Genomic DNA, 22,279 nt, shown 5'->3' with positions numbered 1-22,279 from the left:
TTCTAGATCTGATCATTTCGAAGTGACTGGGTGTCAGTCCACTCAAAGGGCAAAAAATAAGAAGTAGGGCATTGAGTTTTATTTATTTACTTTTTCAAAGTTTATTTATTTATTTAGAAAGAGAAAGAGTGTGCATGCATGAGCACTCTGTGCACCAGTGGGGGAAGGGCAGAGAGAGAGAGAGAGAGAGAGGGAGAGAGAGAATCCCATGCAGGTTCTGTGCTGTCAGCACAGAGCCTAATATGGGGCTCAATTTCACGAACTATGAGATCATGACCTGAGCCAAAATCAAAAGTAGGTGGCTTAACAGAGTGAACCACCCAGGCGCCCCAGGACATTGAGTTTTAAACTAACCTGTGCTGAATCTGATCTCTTAAATTCTGGTCTTTATCCATATCCTGGTTTTCAGCAGCTGCCTGTTGAGTGATTTCTTCATGAGGTGTTTCACTTGAAAATGCTTCAGCTATGATATAAAAATTAGTTAATTAGATAATTTGCTAAAGCAAAGTTGCAGTAGCACTGCTAAAATGTACTGATGCAAGAAAGTCAAATAGATATGATCATGCCATTGGCCCAATACTAATAAAAATGTTTAACAACATGAAAAGAAAGAGTATAGTTTTGGGATCAAAATTCAAATTTTTCTTCAAAATTGAGGAAAACAAAATACGATATAACATTAAAGAGGAGCTGTAGTTTCAGTGTAGAGGATTTCAGGATTGACTCTGAAGAGGTTAGAATGTAAAGTGATGGGCCATCATGAATAATACACTAGGAAAAAATAATTAGAAAATCAACACTCTGGTGTAAAGATTAAGAATGAAATAACAGGGTGGCCATAAAGTCAAATATGTGTAAAAATTATTTGTCGCTATTATGCTACAATCCAATAAAGTAAATTACATTTCTTTCTAGATTTTATGATCTTTCCTTAGAGAATAGACATAAAAGAACTGACCACAAGTGACCAAAACCAAAAACATCCTCAACAGCTCTGATTGAGTCCTATTTGGGGTTAGTGGTACAAGTCCAAAACACTCATGAACTTAGAATAAATGGAAAATCATAAAGAGAAAAGACAGGCTTGAACTAGACTAAAAGGGATTTAATCAATGCAAGAGAACACAGAAGACACAGAACTAATAGTATTCAGGAAAATGGAGGACCCCCACAGGATATAGCAATCAATTTTTCTCCATCTACATTCAGGATAGAAAAAGATGAAGTGATTTAGAATACAGAATAATGATTTTAGGTTATTTATAAAACCAAAAGATTACTGACACCAGTGATGAGTGATGGAAGAAGAGTGTGGGAGTTCTTCTCAGGAGGTGCTATCATGCACCATGTCATGGTCACTATCTCAAATTTGTCAAGGCCTTCAGCACATCGATCAGCATTCCTCTTCCCAAACTCCACCCTGGCACTGGTCCCTTCCCCTTCTCTCCACTTCTGGCACTCTTTCCAAGACCGTGTCCACATCCTGGACCTTGAATGGCTCTATGCCTGCAATCTTAATGTCCTACACTCCAACTGTTTCTTTCTAGCACTCCCATATATGATGAATCTCTCCAACATTCATCCAGTCCCTAAATTCCTACACCCTTTCCCCCAAATTTACCAGCATTATCCTGACTTCACTTTATTTTCTAGCAAAGCTAAGTTGAATGGTTGAACACTTCAGCTTCTCTCCCTCATCTAACAATTTCCATTTGTGTCCTTCTGCTACACCAGCCTCAGATGATATTTATCTCTCTTTCCAAGTCTACACTTGCACCAGTAGACATCTTTGAAGAAAAATACACAATTTTTTAATTTGTAATCTCACTAATTATTTGGCTTAAAAATCAGCTGATAGATAGAATGGATGGATGGATGGATGGATGGATGGATGGATGGATAGATAGATAGATAGATAGATAGATAGATAGATAGATAGATAGATAATTTGAGATAAGTTTCTTGAGAGTTATCTTCACTCAGGCTCTCCACCTCCTCACCTCCCATTCATGCCTCAATCCACCCCAGACCATCCTTCCCAATCTCCTACTCCATTGAAACAGCTCTCATTCCAGTCACCAAAACCCATCAAGGCCAATGCATATGTTTCAGTCCTTATCTTACTTGCTTTCTCTATTGTATTTATAGGTAAAATTCAGCATACAATGCTTAAATACTTTTACATGTTATCTTGTTTTTACAACATAACTTGTAAAGCAAGATTGTGATTCTGTAATCGCACAGCTTATAAATGACAAAGAAGGGGTTTGACTCCAGTCAATCTGACTCCAGGCTCTGGACTTGTTTTTAATTTTCAAACTTTTTGTTGAATTATACCTGACAAAAAGAATGCATACATGAACATATAGCTTAGTGACCTCACAAACTGGAAACAGTACCCAGAGCAATGAACAAACATTATCAGCCCTGGAAGCCCCTCCTGTTTCTTCCCAGTTACTATTAGTCATGGACGTTAACAATCCAGAGCCTGCACTCAAAACTTCTCTATACCTCTCTTCATATTATGAACACTGCTGCTCCCACTCAGCCTGGACAAGAGACCGAAGCACTGGCTGAAAGCCCAAGCCGCCACTTCATCTTCCATTCTGACACAGTCTTATGCTCCTAAACTGCCGGTTTCCCTATCCTTAGGTCTCCCTGTTGGCTTTGAGTCTGGGGCATTCCTCTCCGCTCAGCCTTGGCTGGACTGATGCTCAGCCTTTGGGCCCACATGGCTTTGGCTATAGGCTGCTTCCTTGTGATGTTGTTCTTCAGGCTTCTCCATAGACTGAAGCATTGCAGGACAGCATGCTGAACCTGACCTTGGAGACTGGGCTCCCATACCCCAGCCTGGACCTCAGGACCCCAGCCCCTGCTGGTCTGGGATAAAAACAGTACAACTTTATTTCGAAAAATCTGTCTTCCAATGCATCCTCCACCCTGAGCCAGAATGGACATTATAAAAAGCATATCTAATTGCATAAATCTCAGCTTCAATATCATTCAGTGACTTGACATGGCTTCAGGAAAATGTTCAAACACCTTAACTTGGGGCGAAAGTTTTGGCTGGCCCATGCCTACTCTGCAGGCCCATTTCTGCCCCTCTTCCATACCTTGCTGCCTCTCAGCCCTACTGAGGTACTTGCCGTTGTCTAGATGGACCACGCTCACTTGCCAAGATTTGTGATGTGTTTCTCTGTACCTCTCTCCCTTTCTTGGACTGGTCAACCTCTTCTCATGCTGGGCACACCTATTATAACACACAACTAACTATATTATATAATCAGCTTACTTTTGCTTCTTCTTACACTATATTGTCAACTACTTGAGGATAGGGACTTGCCTTTCATTTGTTTATTATCAGTTCCTGGCAAATTATAAATCTTAGATAAATGTTTACTAGTGGTGCCATTTTAGCTCCCTTCACTCTAGACCAGTGCTATCCAACAGAACTTTCTAAGATGATGGAAACATTCTACACCACTGCTGTATGATATGGCAGCCACTAGCCATATGTGTACATAAAACATAGCCAGTGTGACTGAAGAACTGAATTTTTAATTTGTTAATTTTAATTAGTTTAAATGGCATGTGTGGCTAGTGGCTGCCATGTTAGACACACAACTCTAGACTGCAATCCCTTGGTTCCTTAGCTACAATGTCCACTAAATTCCTTGAAGGTAGGATCCATTTCTTCTTTATTGCTCTACATCCAGTGCCTAACACAATGTCTGGCATCATGCTATAAATAAAAAATGAATATGTGAATGAACAAAATATTGTAGAAGGTTAGAATTTTATCTGAAAAAGTAACTGTCTAAAAAAAACTGTCTAAACAGTTTAAGTGGGGTTTTGACTAACACGAGGAAATTTCAAAGACCATTCGAACCTTATATTTTAAGAAAGAAAAATATTTTTTTTTTAGAAAAATCTTAAGATACGAAAGAATAACACTTTTTATCAACTGAAATACTTTAAAATATGAAAGCGGCAGATTGATTTTCAAAGTTGTGGACATATTTAGCATACTCAATTCTGACCAAAATAAGTAAGAATTATAAAGTTAATGAGTTCATACTAGTTTTAACGGTTTAGTTGGCCTAAACCCAACAATGGGCTCAGTTAACTTCAAACCAAGAAATATGCAATGTTAGAAATGTATGGTAAAAAGAAAAATCACACTGTGCTTTAATACTAATTTCTGAGGTATATAAATATGATTATTTATGTGTATATGTGCATAAAATTTGATAAAGGAGAAGTACTCCCTGTGGTAGGGGAGAAAGGGCATTTTAAAGCCTAATTATAAGTCAAGGGTCAAGAATAAAGAAGTTAAACAATTTATTTTATTTTTTAAGTTTATTTATTTATTTTGAGAGCACCCAGGGGAAGGAGAGTAGGGGAGGGGCAGAGATATGGGGAGAGAGAGAATCCCAAGTGTGGAGCTTGACTCGGGGCTTGATCCCATGAACTATAAGATCATGACCTGAGCGAAGATCAAGAATCAGATGCTCAACTGACTGAGCCACCCAAGGACTTAAACAAGTTAGATGATAACATCAGCTTTGACAAATTTGCCAGAATCACTCATCATATAATTTTGATAGGGAATTGAAAGAACTCAAACTGGATTGAGTTGGACTTCTTGAAAAATTGTTGCCAGTTGATTTCCTTCTGTTTCTGAAACATACCACAATATGCTTCCTTTGGAGTCCCCAGAGGGTAGGCAAACCTTCTGCGGCTCTTGTAGAGTTATATTCAGCTTTCAGGGACCTTCTCCCCGACAGGTCTGTGTGTGTACTTTATAACAACTTGACATACCCACTTACAAGTCAGACTGATCTTGAGTTCAGGGTCCTGTTCTGCCACCAGTGGGCCATGGATTGGCAGTGCTGGCAGCCAATCTCAGCTATGTCCTGAACAGGAGGGGGAGTTAGCTGGACAAGCAGAGTCATTACTACAGTCAGCATTGCTCCTACTCCCTTTCATGGATAGAAGTAAGTTCTCTCTTTTAAGATTTGCTAGACAGGATCCAGTTTAAACTACTGTGCTCAACAGCTAAAGTAGCATCTAGTGGTTTTGTCATTTTATTTAGGTAAATGATAAAAGAAGACCTCAAAATTACACTAACTCAAAATAAGGATGAATGTGACCTTGGACAAGTCAAGTGCTCATGCTTTAAATTCCCATATATAAATGAAAGCATGGAAAGAGATGATCCCTTAGGTCTCTCCCACCTCTGAATGTCATTAAAGGATTTTTTTTATAAAGGTAAAATCAAGACTCTCAAACAAAGGTAAAATGTCATTATTTAACTCTTCAATTAATGAGAGAACCAGTAGGATGTTACATCAGTTCAAATAAGAATTGGATAATAGACTATCTACAATCAGGAATGCTAAAATACATGTTAATAGATGAAAAACTAATAGATGAAACTAATAGATGAAAACTAATTAGAAAACTAATAGATGAAAATCTAATACTTGTAATCTCTTCAAAAGTTTAGAAATTAATTATATATTGATTAAAATTCATTTGCATGCCTATGGACAAGAATCATGTGAATTGCTCTCAGTTTCCTATAATTTACAGAGCCATAGAAGATCTGAATCAAAGCCAATGAAAGGCACAGACTCCCATAGATGCAGATAGTCCAAAGGGGTCCAAAAGACTATACTTAGCTTTCTACTGAAAGGATACCCAATAATCTCTTGTCCATTTCAAAGTCTTTCATAATTCTTACTGATGTATTTGTTACATTTATTAACATGTGCCAGATACTATCCTAAGTGTTTTACATGTATCTTATTTAATGTCTGTGATATTGTGATATAATAAGAGAAACATGTTTGGTCTTTTTCTCTGGCTCTTGACAAAGAACTTGGAAAACGCTTGTAATTTCCTGAGAGATAGGTATAAGGAGCATTTTTTCTTATTCATAATAAGCCCCTTGCAACATTACCTGAGTTAATGTTAACGAGATGACTCTTAGAAGATGGGGCCTGGTTGCCAGAGGAACAAACCATGTGATTAGAAGGCTGGAACTTTCAGCCTTGACCCCAGACTTCTAGGAAGGGGAGTGGGGTTGAGAGATGAATCAATCACCAGTGGCCAATGATTTAATCCATCATGTTTATTAGAACTGCCATAAAAACTCTAAACTAAGGGGTTCAGAGAGCTTCTGGAATGATGAACACATCCACATGCCAGGAGGGTAGTGTAACCCAAACACCATGGAGACCAAAGCTTCTGAGCCTGAGACTCTTCCAGACCTAGCACTATATTCCTCTTCATCTGGCTGTTCATTTGTATCCTTTATGATGTCCTTTATAATAAACCAGTAATATTAAGTGTTCTGTGAGTTTTATGGGTCATTATAGCAAATTCAAACCTGAGGAAGGGTTATGGAAACTCCTGACTTGTAGCCACATCATACAGAAGTGTGGGTAACCAGGGGATCTACTACTTGAAATTGGAATCTGAAGTTGGGGGCAGTCTTGTGGGGCCGAGCCCTTAACCTGTGGAGTCTTCCCTAATTTACCAGTAGTTAGTGCCAGAACTGAATTAAACTGTAGAACAATTTGGTGTCTCCCAAGAACTGGAGAATGGGGTAGTGTAGGAATTCCACAATTTGGTGTCAGTAGTGTCAGTTTTCCTTTCACATCTGTAAAACTACAATGAGGCATTTTATTATGTAGACTGTGAAACTCAGGTTTAGAATAATGAAGTAACTTTCCCTTGGTCAAATAAATACCTCATGAGTTGACAAGAGAAGGTTCAAGAAGATGTGTTCTCCCCGTAAGTATTTCATTTGTGGAATAAAGTAACATTTTCATTCCAATGACAAAAAGTACTTAAACAAACCATGACTACTGGAAAGACTATTCAACCCCCCCATGTGAGGACTTCAGCCAACTGATACTGCTTCTCTGACTTCACACACAATCTCGGGGAAGGAAGTTATCAGATCCTTGCTTTGCAGAACAGATGTGATTTATGACCTTCATTAGATGTGACCCACCAAGATGTACTAAACAGCCACAAGAAGCTTCTCCATGCATGCAAGTCTCAAAAAGGGCACCTCTGTGCTAGGGAAGCTGCCAAATTGAGGGAAGTGTTCAGTGAGATGCTTGCAGTTGGCATAGAATTCTCTGCTAGTTCTCTACAGTGCTGAACAGCAACAGTTAAAGCAGGAGGCAAACGTGCTCTGCTAGATAATTCTTTGGAAAATCTGAAATGGATTTCTTATTACCACTCCTAATTGTAAATGGGAATACTCACCGATTCAGTCAAAGAAGAAATGAATAAAGAGCTTTGAGTTACAAGAAAGAATATCAAAACAAAGGGGAAAAGTATCCAGCTTACCCATCGTGTCATTCATGCGATCCAGTGAGGAATTATCTGAAATATCTAATAACATGACAAAATCAAATGCAGAAGGAGGAAGAGGAACTTCTTTGGAGGCTTTAGTATCAACAGCCAATGTGGATATTTGTGCTTTCTTTTCCTCCATTTCTAGGACCTCTCTGTTGCAGCCCGTGAGAGCTTCCTCCAGAAGCTTTGCTTGGTTTAATGTCATTGGAAAACCATCCAAGACCCATCCTTGATCCACAGGTATCTTACTAAATTGAAAATGGACAAACCATTAACATTTTGATAGATACAAGTACTCTGGAAGTAGCAATACAATGAGGCTTGTCTTTACCTTTCCTTCAACTCCACAGTAACCTCCTTTGGCACAAATTTTATTACTTTACAGCTAAGATGAGGCTTATTAATGCACCACAATCACTCCTTTGCCTAAAATCTTTCTGTAGGTCCCTGCTGCCCTCCAAAGATATTTCAGAGGCCGTGACGTGGTATTTAAAACTTACTGGCCACAACTTGCCTCCCTATAACTCTTTGTCTCTCGCAGTCTTGAATCATTTACTTCAAACAAACTGATCTCCTCACTTAGGTAAATAAGCATTGCATTTTCTAGCTTGTGGTCATAGGTTTGAACCTGTTTCTCTTCTACACATAGTGGGATAACACACTTTACAGGGCATTATGAGGATAAACTGAAATGATCCATTTTAAGAACCCAGCATCGAGCTTACCACACTGTGGATACTCACAATGTCAACCTGGAGACTTCTTCCTACTCTGCCCGACCCAGCATGGAGCTGTAACTGCCTAACCTGAACTCCTCTGCTCTCATTCACTTCGCTATACAATGAATAATTATTGTATTTCATAACTGAGAAAAATTCAAGTGAGGCTTCTTTATCTCAATTAGATTATAAGTTGTTGTAGTGTAAGGAGCATTTCTTGGGTTTTTGCTTTCAGTGCCACATCCTCCATAGAGAATCGAGCTCCAAGAATTATTATTTTGGATCTTTACATTGAAAAACCATATGAAAGGGGAACAAACTTAAACTCTGTTCTTCTAAACCCCTAATTATGTAAAACTGATATTTTGGTTTTCGGATTAAAATTTGCGATTTAATTTCTTTCTCTGTTAGAACTCCTTTCTTGTCTGTGCAACCTCCTTTTCTCATTGCCTTCCCATCCAGCACCGATGAGCCTTTGGGTCCCTGGGTCCACTTCCTTCTCCTGAAACATAAAACAAGGAAGGGCACTGACTTGTGACCACACAATCAGGGTCTCTCCCCTCTATAATCGGTCCCTTGGCTTTTCCAAGTATCTAATGACTCCTTGAATTCCTGAGGGAACAGAACCTGACCTTCACCTGGGTGAGTGAAGACTGGTAAAGTGGGAGAAGTGAAATATAAGGATGTAAATCATAAAACATGTCTTTATCTTGCTGTATGTTTTCTCATGTAGATGGGTAGTATTGATTAGATATTAAAAATAAAAAATACTGCTATATTATTCTTTATATACTTCTACCTGATAAAGAATATATTAGTAGATTAAAAAAATACGTACTTAATAGCATTTACCATGATGCTAATGAGCAACATGTCAGAAATGCTCTTTCCTTTCTTCAGCAACTTTTCTGATTTTGCACCAAGCTGAGCACGCACAGTGAGCTGTAAAAATAAACAATGAGTGGTAGAGTGCGACTAATTTCAAAGTCAGAATCCAAATGTCTGGGGGAAAAATTAAATGGTCATGCTCTCTGGTGAAGACACTGATCATCTGGCGCAATTCTGGAGTCAGCCAAGCATCCAGGGGAAGTGTGTATGGATATTGAGGCTCCTCTGTGTGGGTCCCTCCTTGCCAAGATCTTCCTCTGAATTCTCAGCGGCTCTGGCATTGCCAACCTTTGTTTTCTAATACCTTAAACTGAAACTATTAAAGATTTCTGCTTGAGTTCTAGCCACTCTCATGCTACACAGACATGGTGTGCCTCTGGGATAACCTGTACAAGTACGACTCTTGACCAGGGAAGTTCCCTTGATTCAGTGGTCCAATGCCACACAGTTCATGCCTGTTTTAGGCTGCCTGTCTGTCTTCCACTTTGACTTTTTCCTGTTGGCTTTTGGCCATCAAATAATTAGCTTTTCTATTTTGTCCCGCATTGGTAACATTATCTGTAGAAGGGCTAGTCCAATAAAGCTGCTTTACGAACAGGAAAATTCCCTAGTGCTGATTCTTAACTCAACTACCAGGAAGTATTTTACAAGTCAAATGATATTAGATGTCTATGCAAAACCCTGTAAAGTTTCCTTGTTTACTTCAAATGTCCTCATTGTGCCTGTAAGGCTGACCTGACTTTTCTCCCTTCCAGCTCATCTCTCTAACCCCACTTTGCTGGCCAGGCACCTTCCTGCCTCATGGCTGCCATCCAGCTATTCTTACTGCCTGAAATGCTTCCCCAGATGCACTTGGAATTTTCTCTCAATCTTCTTTCAATCTGGTTAGATCTCACTTTCTCAAAGAAGGCTTATCCCATTTAATACAGCAACCTTCCCTCTTTCCCCACCTCCATGGCCTTGACCCCTTTGCTTCTGACCCCTTACTTCACTCTACATTTTCTTCCCTTCTGACTCATTACCATCTAATGGGTCATATAATTCATTTACTCGGTGTTTATGGTTTGTTATCTGTCTGCATTAGAATGTAAACTCTTTAAGGTCCAAGAACCTTGTCTTTTCTGTTCACTGACATATTCCAAATAATTACAACAATGAACACACACAAAAAGTATGTCCTTTGCGTTGAATTGAATATGGAATTTGGAGGATTTATAACTCAATAAAAGTAAATATAAAAAATACACTTAGCCTTTCTGTTAATTTATATTGCAAATACACAGAGTAAAAATGATACATTCCCCTTCATCACTTTCTCTAAGCCCATTTCCCTCTTCACTGGCTGTCATACTTACAGATTGGTGTATATCCTTCCAAAACTTTTTCTATCTTTAAGGAATTTTCAAATTAAAATATTTGAAAACTAAAATTGTTTCCCAAGGTGAATCACATAATAAAAAGTAACTAAATATAATAAAAATAAAGCAAATAAAATTTCTTGATTAATCAGGACATTGTATTTGATGACAAAAAGATATTTCCACATACAGAAAAGCAATACTATACAAGAAAATGCTAGTTTCCATTAGAAGTCACAGTGAGTGAATTGTGAGTATTTCAGGGATTAATAAAACATTCTGAAGAGTCACCAATAGGTCTAAGGAGAAATTCTGGGGAAAAAAAGTATTTAAAGATAAAGAGAGTAGGAAAGGAAAGAGAAGTAATAAAATCAGTGGTAAAGAAAACACATAAATATAAGTTTGACATATGATTAAAATTTTAAAAAATCACATACTTATTTTCTTACCTGGCAAAACTGAATAGCAATTTCCACTGCTTTAGGGATAAGGAATATTAAGAATATAAAGAATATTAAGTAACTCAGATTTAGTTACTATTTTACCATAATAATTACTTTAAACCAAAAAAGGAGTACATTGCTATTTCATTCCATTTGAAGACATACCAAGAAACTATGAATCATGACATACTTCAATCTACGAGTAGCCAAAATTAGGTTACAATACTTACTTCAGAGAAACTATCACTTGATTTGACTTCTTCAGCTTTTGGAGCTTTATTTGTTTCAGTACCTAGCAATAGGAAAAGTGTTAAGAATGAAGTCCAGTATTTACCACTAAGAACCATGTTAGTATGTGACCATCCATGGTTTTGGACAGATGGGTTATTGGATCCAGCCATGCCTGAGATGCTCAGAGGAAAGAAGTAATAGAATCACCACAGAAAGGCTTCATCTTTGTTCCACAACATTAAAATCCTGGCCGTTGTGTGGCTTGGTGTTTTCCACTTCCTTCCTTCCCTTATGGCTCACTCATAATAATATCATTAGGAATACTTTAATACAGTTTGTGTTTTCTTTTCAGAAAAATAGCCAAGTTTCTGAAGAAAATTTGTTAAAATGATAATTCATTAATTTTCATTTTCCTGAATTATCAAGTTATAGGTAACAAATATGTCTCAAAGTAGAAAAGTCTGGAAGTCAGACTTTGGAGTTTTTTACTTGAATTCTATGGGAAAAAAACAAGTTTTCAGAGTCTGTTTATAATTAACTGGACTTTTGTAATAAAATATGTCATACAATACTTATAATAGATTAAAAATCAACCAAAATTATCTTGTAAGAAACACATAACTGAAATAAGGGACAGATTACACCCTTTGAAAGGATGGAAAATACAACTACTCTTGGAGAGCTTCATGCTCACCACATGGTCCAGTGGTGACGGCAATAATGACGTGTGCACAGGATGATCTGAACTGTGTGCTAGAACATGAGGAAACTATTAAATATGGCAAGCCTTCACTAGCACAGCTAGAAAAGATATTTAAGACTTAAAATTGTTTTCCTTCAATGTTTCTAAAAAGCATCTGAAAGACTAGAACCCAGATCCCAAGTGAGGTAACTTTTCATTAGGTTTGGAAGCCAGGTTCTATTTATTTGCTTTGCCCAAGGCTGGAAATCAACTTAACTTTAGGTAGGGAACCACTCTTCAGCAGGGATGCAAGAGACCAGACCCCGTAGCCTCCCTCAACCATTGAAGAACACAGCAGTGTGCAGGGAGCCCCAACCCTACCACTCACCCAGATCCGCTTGGGCGAAAAGAAACAATAAAATACTGTCTCCCTGTAAAGCCAGGGAGAGGGAGGATTTATCCTGGATGTTATCACAAGCACAACAAAACTGAGCAACTATCTGAAGGAGCAAAAAAAGATTCCTTTGTAATACTTATCTCTTATCCCTATTTATAGACACTTGGGGACTTCTGTGTTTACCTTGCTCTCTCTGTTAAATGACCAGGTAGACAACTATGCAAAACTCTCCTTGTCTCCCTTTTCTTTCCCTGAAAGCAAGTTTGTGCTCACATACATGTGCACTTACTATTTATCTGTCTGTCTCTCTAATGTAAAAAATGGATGATTTGTTTGGATATCTCACTTACTAAGTACAGTTTTATCTTCTGTTTCTGGCAATGCTTCATTTGAAGCTGGATAAGCTGAAGATACATCCTGTAGATCCTTTGGGGAGAAAACATACATACACACATAGAAATCTTAACATTATCATATTTTAATAACATTTAAAATTTTATTTCTATAAGTAAGGTTCACACTATTTTATCTATGACCTTAATGATATTAAGAATAACTGAATGATTTCTAAAAACACGTAAAATTGGAGAGGAGAGGGAAGATGGCGGCGTAGGAGGACGCTGGGCTCACCGCGCGTCCTGCCGATCACTTAGATTCCACCTACACCTGCCTAAATAACCCAGAAAACCACCAGAGGATTAGCAGAACGGAGTCGCCGGAGCCAAGCGCAGACGAGAGGCCCACGGAAGAGGGTAGGAAGGGCGGCGAGGCGGTGCGCGCTCCACGGACTGGCGGGAGGGAGCCGGGGCGGAGGGGCGGCTCGCCGGCCAAGCAGAGCCCCCGAGTCTGGCTTGCAAAAAGCGGAGGGGCCTGACGGACTGTGTTCCGACAGCAAGCGCGACTTAGCGTCTGGGAGGTCATAAGTTAACAGCTCTGCTCAGAAAGCGGAAAGGCTGGAGGACAAAGGGAAGGAGAGCTACTGAGCCCCCGGACGACAGAGCTCAGTTTGGTGGGGAACAAAGGCGCTCGCCAGCGCCATCTCCCCCGCCCATCCCCCAGCCAAAATCCCAAAGAGAACCAGTTCCTGCCAGGGAACTTGCTCGCTCCGTGCGCAAACACCCAACTCTGCGCTTCTGCGGAGCCAAACCTCCGGCAGCGGATCTGACTCCCTCCTGCTGCCACAGGGCCCCTCCTGAAGAGGATCACCTAAGGAGAAGCAAGCTAAGCCTGCCCCTCCTGCCCCTGTGCACCTTGCCTACCCACCCCAGCTAAGACGCCACATCCCCAGCATCACAAGACTGGCAGTCTGCAAGTAGCCCAGACAGGCCACCCCACCCCACAGTGAATCCCGCCCATAGGAGAGGGGAAGAGAAGGCACGCACCAGTCTGACTGTGGACACAGCGGTGGGCTGGGGGCAGACATCAGGTCTGACTGCGGCTCCGCCCACGAACTCCAGTTATACACCACAGCACAGGGGAAGTGCCCTGCAGGTCCTCACCACGCCAGGGACTATCCAAAATGACCAAGCGGAAGAATTCCCCTCAGAAGAATCTCCAGGAAATAACAACAGCTAATGAGCTGATCAAAAAGGATTTAAATAATATAACAGAAAGTGAATTTAGAATAATAGTCATAAAATTAATCGCTGGGCTTGAAAACAGTATAGCGGACAGCAGAGAATCTCTTGCTACAGAGATCAAGGGACTAAGGAACAGTCACGAGGAGCTGAAAAACGCTTTAAACGAAATGCATAACAAAATGGAAACCACCACGGCTCGGATTGAAGAGGCAGAGGAGAGAATAGGTGAACTAGAAGATAAAGTTATGGAAAAAGAGGAAGCTGAGAAAAAGAGAGATAAAAAAATCCAGGAGTACGAGGGGAAAATTAGAGAACTAAGTGATACACTAAAAAGAAATAATATACGCATTATTGGTATCCCAGAGGAGGAAGAGAGAGGGAAAGGTGCTGAAGGGGTACTTGAAGAAATAATAGCTGAGAACTTCCCTGAACTGGGGAAGGAAAAAGGCATTGAAATCCAAGAGGCACAGAGAACTCCCTTCAGACGGAACTTGAATCGATCTTCTGCACGACATATCATAGTGAAACTGGCAAAATACAAGGATAAAGAGAAAATTCTGAAAGCAGCAAGGGGTAAACGTGCCCTCACATATAAAGGGAGACCTATAAGACTCGTGACTGATCTCTCTTTTGAAACTTGGCAGGCCAGAAAGAATTGGCACGAGATTTTCAGTGTGCTAGACAGAAAAAATATGCAGCCGAGAATCCTTTATCCAGCAAGTCTGTCATTTAGAATCGAAGGAGAGATAAAGGTCTTCCCAAACAAACAAAAACTGAAGGAATTTGTCACCACTAAACCAGCCCTCCAAGAGATCCTAAGGGGGACCCTGTGAGACAAAGTACCAGAGACATCACTACAAGCATAAAACATACAGACATCACAATGACTCTAAACCCATACCTTTCTATAATAACACTGAATGTAAATGGATTAAATGCGCCAACCAAAAGACTTAGGGTATCAGAATGGATAAAAAAACAAGACCCATCTATTTGCTGTCTACAAGAGACTCATTTTAGACCTGAGGACACCTTTAGATTGAGAGTGAGGGGATGGAGATCTATTTATCATGCTACTGGAAGCCAAAAGAAAGCTGGAGTAGCCATCCTTATATCAGACAAACTAGACTTTAAATTAAAGGCTGTAACAAGAGATGAAGAAGGACACTATATAATAGTGACAGGGTCTATCCATCAGGAAGAGCTAACAATTATAAATGTCTATGCGCCGAATACCGGAGCGCCCAAATATATAAAACAATTACTCATAAACATAAGCAACCTTATTGATAAGAATGTGGTAATTGCAGGGGACTTTAACACCCCACTTACAGAAATGGATAGATCAACTAGACACACGGTCAATAAAGAAACAAGGGCCCTGAATGAGACATTGGATCAGATGGACTTGACAGATATATTTAGAACTCTGCATCCCAAAGCAACAGAATATACTTTCTTCTCGAGTGCACATGGAACATTCTCCAAGATAGATCATATACTGGGTCACAAAACAGCCCTTCATAAGTTTACAAGAATTGAAATCATACCATGCATACTTTCAGACCACAATGCTATGAAGCTTGAAATCAACCACAGAAAAAAGTCTGGAAAACCTCCAAAAGCATGGAGGTTAAAGAACACCCTACTAACGAATGAGTGGGTCAACCAGGCAATTCGAGAAGAAATTAAAAACTATATGGAAACAAACGAAAATGAAAATACAACAATCCAAACGCTTTGGGACGCAGCGAAGGCAGTCCTGAGAGGAAAATACATTGCAATCCAGGCCTATCTCAAGAAACAAGAAAAATCCCAAATACAAAATCTAACAGCACACCTAAAGGAAATAGAAGCAGAACAGCAAAGGCAGCCTAAACCCAGCAGAAGAAGAGAAATCATAAAGATCAGAGCAGAAATAAACAATATAGAATCTAAAAAAACTGTAGAGCAGATCAACGAAACCAAGAGTTGGTTTTTTGAAAAAATAAACAAAATTGACAAACCTCTAGCCAGGCTTCTCAAAAAGAAAAGGGAGATGACCCAAATAGATAAAATCATGAATGAAAATGGAATTATTACAACCAATCCCTCAGAGATACAAACAATTATCAGGGAATACTATGAAAAATTATATGCCAACAAATTGGACAACCTGGAAGAAATGGACAAATTCCTGAACACGAACACTCTTCCAAAACTCAACCAGGAGGAAATAGAAAGCTTGAACAGACCCATCACCAGCGAAGAAATTGAATCGGTTATCAAAAATCTCCCAACAAATAAGAGTCCAGGACCAGATGGCTTCCCAGGGGAGTTCTACCAGACGTTTAAAGCAGAGATAATACCTATCCTTCTCAAGCTATTCCAAGAAATAGAAAGGGAAGGAAAACTTCCAGACTCATTCTATGAAGCCAGTATTACTTTGATTCCTAAACCAGACAGAGACCCAGTAAAAAAAGAGAACTACAGGCCAATATCCCTGATGAATATGGATGCAAAAATTCTCAATAAGATACTAGCAAATCGAATTCAACGGCATATAAAAAGAATTATTCACCATGATCAAGTGGGATTCATTCCTGGGATGCAGGGCTGGTTCAACATTCGCAAATCAATCAACGTGATACATCACATTAACAAAAAAAAGGAGAAAAACCATATGATCCTGTCAATCGATGCAGAAAAGGCCTTCGACAAAATCCAGCACCCTTTCTTAATAAAAACTCTTGAGAAAGTCGGGATAGAAGGAACATACTTAAAGATCATAAAAGCCATTTATGAAAAGCCCACAGCTAACATCATCCTCAACGGGGAAAAACTGAGAGCTTTTTCCCTGAGATCAGGAACACGACAGGGATGCCCACTCTCACCGCTGTTATTTAACATAGTGCTGGAAGTTCTAGCAACAGCAATCAGACAACAAAAGGAAATCAAAGGCGTCAAAATTGGCAAAGATGAAGTCAAGCTTTCGCTCTTTGCAGATGACATGATATTATACATGGAAAATCCGATAGACTCCACCAAAAGTCTGCTAGATCTGATACATGAATTCAGCAAAGTTGCAGGATACAAAATCAATGTACAGAAATCAGTTGCATTCTTATACACTAACAATGAAGCAACAGAAAGACAAATAAAGAAACTGATCCCATTCACAATTGCACCAAGAAGCATAAAATACCTAGGAATCAATCTAACCAAAGATGTAAAGGATCTGTATGCTGAAAACTATAGAAAGCTTATGAAGGTAATTGAAGAAGATTTAAAGAAATGGAAAGACATTCCCTGCTCATGGATTGGAAGAATAAATATTATCAAAATGTCAATACTACCCAAAGCTATCTACACATTCAATGCAATCCCAATCAAAATTGCACCAGCATTCTTCTCGAAACTAGAACAAGCAATCCTAAAATTCATATGGAACCACAAAAGGCCCCGAATAGCCAAAGTAATTTTGAAGAAGAAGACCAAAGCAGGAGGCATCACAATCCCAGACTTTAGCCTCTACTACAAAGCTGTCATCATCAAGACAGCATGGTATTGGCAGAAAAACAGACACATAGACCAATGGAATAGAATAGAAACCCCAGAACTAGACCCACAAACGTATGGCCAACTCATCTTTGACAAAGCAGGAAAGAACATCCAATGGAAAAAAGACAGTCTCTTTAACAAATGGTGCTGGGAGAACTGGACAACAACATGCAGAAGGTTGAAACTAGACCACTTTCTCACACCATTCACAAAAATAAACTCAAAATGGATAAAGGACCTGAATGTGAGACAGGAAACCATCAAAACCTTAGAGGAGAAAGCAGGAAAAGACCTCTCTGACCTCAGCCGTAGCAATCTCTTACTCGACACATCCCCAAAGGCAAGGGAATTAAAAGCAAAAGTGAATTGCTGGGACCTTATGAAGATAAAAAGCTTCTGCACAGCAAAGGAAACAACCAACAAAACTAAAAGGCAACCAACGGAATGGGAAAAGATATTTGCAAATGACATATCGGACAAAGGGCTAGTATCCAAAATCTATAAAGAGCTCACCAAACTCCACACCCGAAAAGCAAATAACCCAGTGAAGAAATGGGCAGAAAACATGAATAGACACTTCTCTAAAGAAGACATCCGGATGGCCAACAGGCACATGAAAAGATGTTCAGCGTCGCTCCTTATCAGGGAAATACAAATCAAAACCACACTCAGATATCACCTCACGCCAGTCAGAGTGGCCAAAATGAACAAATCAGGAGACTATAGATGCTGGAGAGGATGTGGAGAAACGGGAACCCTCTTGCACTGTTGGTGGGAATGCAAATTGGTGCAGCCGCTCTGGAAAGCAGTGTGGAGGTTCCTCAGAAAATTAAAAATAGACCTACCCTATGACCCAGCAATAGCACTGCTAGGAATTTATCCAAGGGACACAGGAGTACTGATGCATAGGGGCACTTGTACCCCAATGTTCATAGCAGCACTCTCAACAATAGCCAAATTATGGAAAGAGCCTAAATGTCCATCAACTGATGAATGGATAAAGAAATTGTGGTTTATATACACAATGGAGTACTACGTGGCAATGAGAAAAAATGAAATATGGCCTTTTGTAGCAACGTGGATGGAACTGGAGAGTGTGATGCTAAGTGAAATAAGCCATACAGAGAAAGACAGATACCATATGGTTTCACTCTTATGTGGATCCTGAGAAACTTGGGAGAAACCCATGGGGGAGGGGAACAAAAAAAAAAAAAAAGAGGTTAGAGTGGGAGAGAGCCAAAGCATAAGAGACTGTTGAGAACTGAGAACAAACTAAGGGTTGATGGGGGGTGGGAGGGAGGGGAGGGTGGGTGGTGGGTACTGAGGAGGGCACCTTTTGGGATGAGCACTGGGTGTTGTATGGAAACCAATTTGACAATAAATTTCATATAAAAAAAAAAATAAAAAAAAAAAATAAAAAGGTAAAAAAAGAAAAAAAAAAAAAAAACACGTAAAATTGATGATTATTCTTATAGAAACACACAGTAGCCTGTGGTGTACTCTGTCTTTCCAATGGTCTTCAATTACTATGTAAAATACAGCAACTGCTATTTTGAAAATACAGTGAGGGGTGCCTGGGTGGCTCAGTCGGTTAAGCATCTGACAACGGCTCAGGTCGTGATCTCACAGTTCATGAGTTTGAGCCCCGCGTCAGGCTCTGTGCTAACAGCTCGGAGCCTGAAGCCTGCTTCAGATTCTGTCTCCCTCTCTCTCTGCCCCTCTCCTGCTCACTCTCTGTCTCTAACTCTCTTAAATATAAACAAACATTAAAAATTAAAAAAAAAATACAGTGAAACCTGAGAAAGAGGTAGAGTTTATGAAACACTATTTTAGAAAGAACAATCCTAGAGGTGTCAGTCATAGCCATAAGGGAATAAAGAAAAAACATGTACATTATCTATCATCAGAATAAGAGGCAGCCCACACTTCTCCCAGTTATTTTCATAACTTCTCGTTAAATGGTATTTATTTTGCAACCGATGCAAATGATCTGGGTTAGATTCTTTGCAAGTTGATTCAATTGCAGAGACAACATAAGGTAGGGGAAAGAGTACTGGATTTAGAATCTTGGTTTCCACTCAAAGCCTAGCCATCAATAAACCTTCTGACCCTAAGCAAGCCAATTTATCCTTGGGACCTCTATTGTCTCTCCTTTAAAATGAGGGTGCTGGACCACATTATGATTCTCAAGGTGGGGCCACATTCTCCTGTTTCCTGCCTTAGAATCTTCATGCAATAATGTAGCAAGATGCAATATTTATGGGAATGTGATGCAGGTAAACCACAAGAAGATCTCCCCCTCCTTCACTAACCCCTCTGGTTGAGATCTACTCACAGACCAAATTCAGCTGGCCAACTGTTTTGTATATAGTCCCTGGGCATCCCTCTGTGGAACAGCATTGTGAGCCAGGGGACCAAGTCTGGTATCTCCCTCCACCCCTTCTCTGCTATTCCCCCACCACCACCTGCCTTGGCCGTGATCCAAAGCTGGCACGGGTCTTTATGCGATGGAGACTTCACCGTTGGCCACTGTCAGGGTCTCAGTGGTGGAATATGACTCTGAGAGCTAGTAACTTGGTGAATTCTGCCCACAACACTCATACCCCACCCACTTCCAACCTCTTGCAAGTCAGCCCCTTTGCCCCCTTACCAGTCTTACCAACCTGTGGCTCTTTCTCAGAAGATTGTCTCCTGCTGATGGTAACTGGGTGCAAAGTGGACTAACCACCCTGGAGGACCCATCCAGGCAACCGGAGTATGTTGGGGGAGTGGGAGGGAGGAATCTTCTCTTTTGCTATATAAACACCCACAAAATAACGTTGATTTTGCCTCTTGGCCCACAAAACCTAAAATATTTTCTCTCTGGACCTTTATTGAAAACATTGTTAACCTCTGGTCTAGAAGATCTCTTAGATTCCATTAGAATATGAGGAGCAGAAAAGAAAACTAAAATCACACTTGCCTGGCTTTCTTTACTCGTCTCTTGCTGAACTGGTAGAGCCTTTTCTTCATCTTTTTTCTCAATTGGTAGGGCCTCACTGACTTGTTCGTTGTCATGAAATGCTTTGATGGCTTCTTGGACAAGAGTGTCAATAGAAAGTACCTGAATAGGAAAGTCTAAAGTACAGCAGACAATTTTATTAATTACTTCATTTAGGAAATTGACATAATTATCCTTCCGTGCTGGCTTCACCCCATAATACTGTCTTTTGGGCTCCCTAGAATTGTCTTTTGGATCAAGCTGCTTATTTTTTTATTGTGGTAAAATTCACATAACATAAATTTAACCATTTTAACTATGGTAAAAGATACACCTCAGAAGTGTTTAGGCCATTTACATGTCTAACAATCACCACTATCTCATTCCAAAAAATTTTCATCACCCAAAGAGGAAACCTGGTACCCACTAAGCAGTCACTCTGTATCTCTCTTATTCCTGTGCCTGCAACCAGTAAATTGCCTTCTGTCTTTATGGGTTTGCCTATTCTGGATATTTCATATCAATGGATCATACAGTATGTGGCCTTTTGTGTCTCATTTCTTTCATTCAACATCATGTTTTCAAGGTTCATTCATGTTGTAGCATGTATTAGTAGTACTCACTCCTTTTTTATGGCTGAGAAATAATATTTCATTGTGTAGATATACTATTTTTGTTATCCATTCATCGGGTGACATTTGGATTTTTTTCGCACCTTTTGACTATTTTTCATAGTGCTGCTATGGATATTCCTGCATAAGATTTATTTTGAGCACCTGTTTTCGATCCTTTCAGGTATACATTCCATAGTGGAATTGTTGGGATTATATGGTAATTCTTTGTTTAATTTATTGAGGAACAACCAAATTGCTTTCCATAGTGGCTATACCATTTTATATTCCCACCAGCAATGTATGAGGGTTCCAAACAACACTTCCTCACTAACACTTGTTATTTTCCTTTTTTTTTATTGTACCCATCTTAGTGGTGTGAAGTAATATCTCATTGTGCTTTTGTCAAGCTTCTTTTTAAGGAGGTACTTTTAACATTTCAATAATGATCTACCTTACCTTTCTCTGCATTAGAATAGTTTAACATGGACTAGTCTGTAAATTTTGAGTTTTGTAGTAAAAACAGCAAAAAATTAGTGTAATTAAATAAAAGTGAACTAAACCAATGAAAACCTATGCTTTTAGCTGAACGGACTTCAACAGAAAAAGCCAAAGCCTCATTAAAAAGACAGAACTCAACCGATGTGAAGAATTAAAACATTTATAATTTTAAGCAGATTTCTTTTGTATTTGTTACAAATTATTAATTTCCTCCTTCATTGGTAGGTAAATAAAATCTACGAGGAAAAGTTTACAATTGGTATTTCTCTAGACTATGTACTATCAGTATATAACATATCCATATATCCAGGTTTCCTTGGGACAGTCCCAGTTTATGACTCTAAAATCTTAAAAGTGTCTGCCTTGGACAAGTAATCATATGATCAGTCTATTATAAAATTTTTGATGATGACAGAGTTTCTCACTATAGCAGCAGATTCTTATGTATGTTGTCTACAGACATAGTCATTTGAAGCTACAGTCAATGTAGACAGAATCCAATAAGCAGGGGGAAAAAAAGAAAAAGGAAATTCTACCTTTTTGTAGAGCCTTCAGAGCAGTAGTTTTTCCACTAAATGTTTTCCCCAATAAGCACCCTTTAATAGCAAATGAAGGTAATTCTGGTATTGTTGCTTTGACTTGAGGAGGATGAGATTTTTCAATTAATCTGTGAATCACATGACCCAATATGTTGTTGTTGGAGGGTGGTAAATTCTCAACCATTTCTTCTGGTAAGGCCCACTCCCCAACCATGTTCTACAAAATAACAAACGAACAAAAAAGAATATTATTAAAAGTGGAATTTAGCCATACAAAAAAGTTGTATCAAAAATAAGCCCAAATTGGGGCGCCTGGGTGGCGCAGTCGGTTAAGCGTCCGACTTCAGCCAGGTCACGATCTCGCGGTCCGTGAGTTCGAGCCCCGCGTCAGGCTCTGGGCTGATGGTTCGGAGCCTGGAGCCTGTTTCCGATT

At 39.5% G+C, this 22,279-nt stretch overlaps 1 protein-coding gene across 1 annotated transcript in view; it reads right to left on the bottom strand.

Moving 5' to 3' along the window:
• Positions 1-22,279, bottom strand: part of SPEF2 (sperm flagellar and cilia associated 2) — a 150,302-nt gene that overhangs the window by 60,295 nt on the left and 67,728 nt on the right. The window contains exons 11-17 of the mRNA XM_025923764.2: positions 21,844-22,063; positions 20,178-20,332; positions 12,446-12,521; positions 11,016-11,077; positions 8,935-9,038; positions 7,369-7,625; positions 355-463 (exon numbers count right to left, since the gene is read on the bottom strand). Of these exons, the coding sequence (XP_025779549.2) occupies positions 355-463; positions 7,369-7,625; positions 8,935-9,038; positions 11,016-11,077; positions 12,446-12,521; positions 20,178-20,332; positions 21,844-22,063 (983 nt within the window). The remainder of the gene's footprint in view (positions 1-354; positions 464-7,368; positions 7,626-8,934; positions 9,039-11,015; positions 11,078-12,445; positions 12,522-20,177; positions 20,333-21,843; positions 22,064-22,279) is intronic.

The sequence above is a fragment of the Puma concolor genome, chromosome A1 (genome assembly GCF_028749965.1).
Source record: "Puma concolor isolate L17-30 chromosome A1, mPumCon1.1.hap2, whole genome shotgun sequence".
NCBI lineage: Eukaryota > Metazoa > Chordata > Mammalia > Carnivora > Felidae > Puma > Puma concolor.
The sequence above is the reverse complement of the archived record's forward strand: the minus strand, read 5'-3'. Positions and strand labels throughout refer to the sequence as shown.